Raw genomic sequence first — 2,711 nt, 5'->3', positions numbered from 1 at the left:
AGGATCTGGGGGAAGCCCAGCTTCTCAAAGGTGTTCCTCTTCCAGTGCTTGTTCTCCTGCTGCGCCAAGGCCTCGTCCTCGCTGAAGGCTCGCACCACCGGACCCGGCATGGGTAAAGGGAGAGCACCGTCGCTCTCGTAGCCCGAACCGTCCTTTTGGGAATCCCAGCTGCTCCGTTGCTTCATATGGTAGTGGGCTTGCTGGGCTTCCCACGCCAGGCGCGCCTGCGCAAGGAAGGGCTCGGGGAAGCCCCGCGCCGCCTCCGCCTCCGCCGCCTTGCTCTCCGTACGGTTCATCGGTGACCGGTTGGATCCCGGGGTGGCTCGTTCCTCACCCAGCTCACCCAACACCTCCCGGTCCCCTGAGCCGTCCGTGGAGGAGGCGTTGGGGTCGTGCGATAGGGAAGGCTTTCGGCTTTTCCTCTTTCTGGTGGAGGGCGAGTAGCCGGTAGAGGACAAGGTGTCCTGTTGGCTGGACCATGACATGGAGTCCTCGCCCTGGGCCACCTGACCACCCGCTGGGCCAGGGCAGAAGTCAGGTCCCTCCATGCTGCTGTAGTCACCCGATTTGATCTCCAAGCGTTGGTCCCGGACCAGGCAAGGGCTGTGCTGCAGCGAGTAGGAGCCGCCGATGGGGTTGGGGGAATATTTGTGCCTCAACCCCGTCTTCATCTTGGGGCTGGAACCCGACTGCTCGACGTAGACCAGTTGCCTGACGTACTCCTTGCCGGCGGGGCTGTACTCCAGGCTCATGAACCGGTCGGGACACTTTTGTTTGGTGAGCACCAACTGCTGGTAGGGCGAGTTGGAGCCTTGTTTGGGCGACTGCAGGAAGGGGTGAGGTTTACGGATGGGCGATTTCTGCGGCGAGCCGGCTTTGTAGCTCCCGCTGGCTTCGTACTGCATGTCCACGGGGGGTTCGTCGTAGATGGGAGCCTGGTACTCCATGGGGGGTTCCTCGTAGAGGGGGGGCTCGTAAGCGTAGCGGGGCGAAGAGGGTTGCGACTCGCTGGAGTGCTTGCGGTGCTGGGCTTGGAGCGAGGAGCAGAAGGAGTCCCCCCGGCCGAGCAGCGGCGAGCAGCTGCCCACATGCTCGGCCCTCTTCAGGAAGGGCGACTGCTTCCTCTCCGGGAAGAAAACGGAGTTGTCGGCGTCGGGGGCGAAGGTCTGGAGGTTGGGCGACTGTTGGCCCCCTGAGGGTCGTCGCGAACGGGTGCCCGGTTGGTTTTCGGGCGTGTAGCCGTTGCCTTGGTGCATGAGGAAGCTGGGCTCGCGGTCGGTCACCTTGATCAGCATCCGCTCTTTGGTGCCGGCGTTCCATCGCAGGGACGACGTCCTGCGGGGAGAAGGAGTGCAGCCGTCAGCGAGCGAAGCCCCCTGTGCCCACAGGGGGAACAGACACCCCTCCACTGCTGCCCCAGCCCCCTCCAGACTGTTGGAGCAAATCCCAAAGGATGGACGTGCCCCAGGACTCCCATCAGGAGGAGGGCATGTTGGTGACGGAGAGAGCAGGGCATTGCCACCGTCCCAAACCCAATGACAACATCCCACCGACCTCCCTGGCCCGTGCAGACCTCAGCGACCCCCAGGGTGCACAAAGAATGGAAAAGCTGAGCCCCGAAAAGCGATGACACCCCTTGGAGCGCATCTCTGGGAGTCAGCCCCGAATCAGCCCTCCCCGCTCGGGCCGTGGCGCTTCATGGAGCCGAATGGCGACGCAGAAAGGAGCAAGGCCACCCGCTGGGGACAAGCCTTGGGACAAATCTACATTTGGGACGGTTTCCTGGGTGTTTGGGTGTGTAGTCATTGCAGGGATTGGGGACCGAGCCGTGGGACCGTGGTGGGATCTCCCATCCCAGGGTGAGAAGAAGGTGCCTACGCAGAGCCCCATCTCTCCCCGCTCTTCTTCCTTTCCATTCCTCGCAGTGCCCGGAATTAACCCATCTCACCCCCTCCACCCATCCCCCTGCCCGGGATTAACACCCTCCCCCGGTTCCCAGCTGGAGACGGGTTACGTTAAAAACCAGGGAAATTTAGTAATCCCAAGCATCGTTTAAAAAGAAGTTGAAGGCAAAAACCTTGAGAGGTTTTTGAGGAGATGCCCCAGCCCCATGAAACGCTAACTCCCCACTGCCTTGTACCCCAGGATACTTCCGGCAGCACCGAAGCGGAGTACCGATACGCCTGGGACAGGGATAAGGATAACTTTGTCAACTGCCTAAATCCAGACGATGCACGGACACCTCGCTCTCCAAAGGGATGGAGCACGAGCACCGCGGGAGGTGAGAGCAGCAGCTGCCCTCCATCCCCTTCACCACTGACAGCAATCCCAGGGCCAGCCCCAGACGGGATGAGCATCTCCGCAGGGCCGTGAGGATGCACAGGATGCGCACGGAGAAGGGAGCAAGAGCTGGAGCAGAAGCTCGCTGCATCCCTCAGCCCCTTGGCACCCCGTGTGATGATGCCCTGCACGGTTCCCCTTTCACCGTGGAGCATCCGACAGCTTCTCGCTGCTGTGTGACGTGCGGAGACCGTACCCACGCCCCAAACCTGCGTGGCGTCGGGCTGGAGACTGCACCCACGCCCCAAACCTGAGTGGCGTCGGGCTGGAGACTGCCTCGTGGGGTCTGTTTTGGGACAGACAACATGCACGGGCGAGCAGGCACCAAGGGGGACCTTCCTAGTTCTGAGATCATAGAATCACGGAATGGT

The 2,711-nt window shown here is 62.1% G+C and overlaps 1 protein-coding gene across 1 annotated transcript in view; it reads right to left on the bottom strand.

The window, feature by feature from the left end:
* ARHGAP39 (Rho GTPase activating protein 39) overlaps positions 1 to 1,335 on the bottom strand; it is a gene marked incomplete at both ends in the record, with an annotated part of 7,124 nt that extends 5,789 nt beyond the window's left edge. Inside the window, 2 exons of the mRNA XM_010153267.1 lie at positions 1 to 1,030; positions 1,064 to 1,335. Coding sequence (XP_010151569.1) covers positions 1 to 1,030; positions 1,064 to 1,335 — 1,302 coding nt within the window. The remainder of the gene's footprint in view (positions 1,031 to 1,063) is intronic.
* Positions 1,336 to 2,711: the final 1,376 nt, after the last annotated feature.

This window comes from Eurypyga helias, unplaced genomic scaffold, assembly GCF_000690775.1.
Source record: "Eurypyga helias isolate BGI_N326 unplaced genomic scaffold, ASM69077v1 scaffold30056, whole genome shotgun sequence".
Classification (NCBI taxonomy): domain Eukaryota; kingdom Metazoa; phylum Chordata; class Aves; order Eurypygiformes; family Eurypygidae; genus Eurypyga; species Eurypyga helias.
Note: the sequence above shows the minus strand (reverse complement) of the source record. Positions and strands in the feature narration are given on the sequence as shown.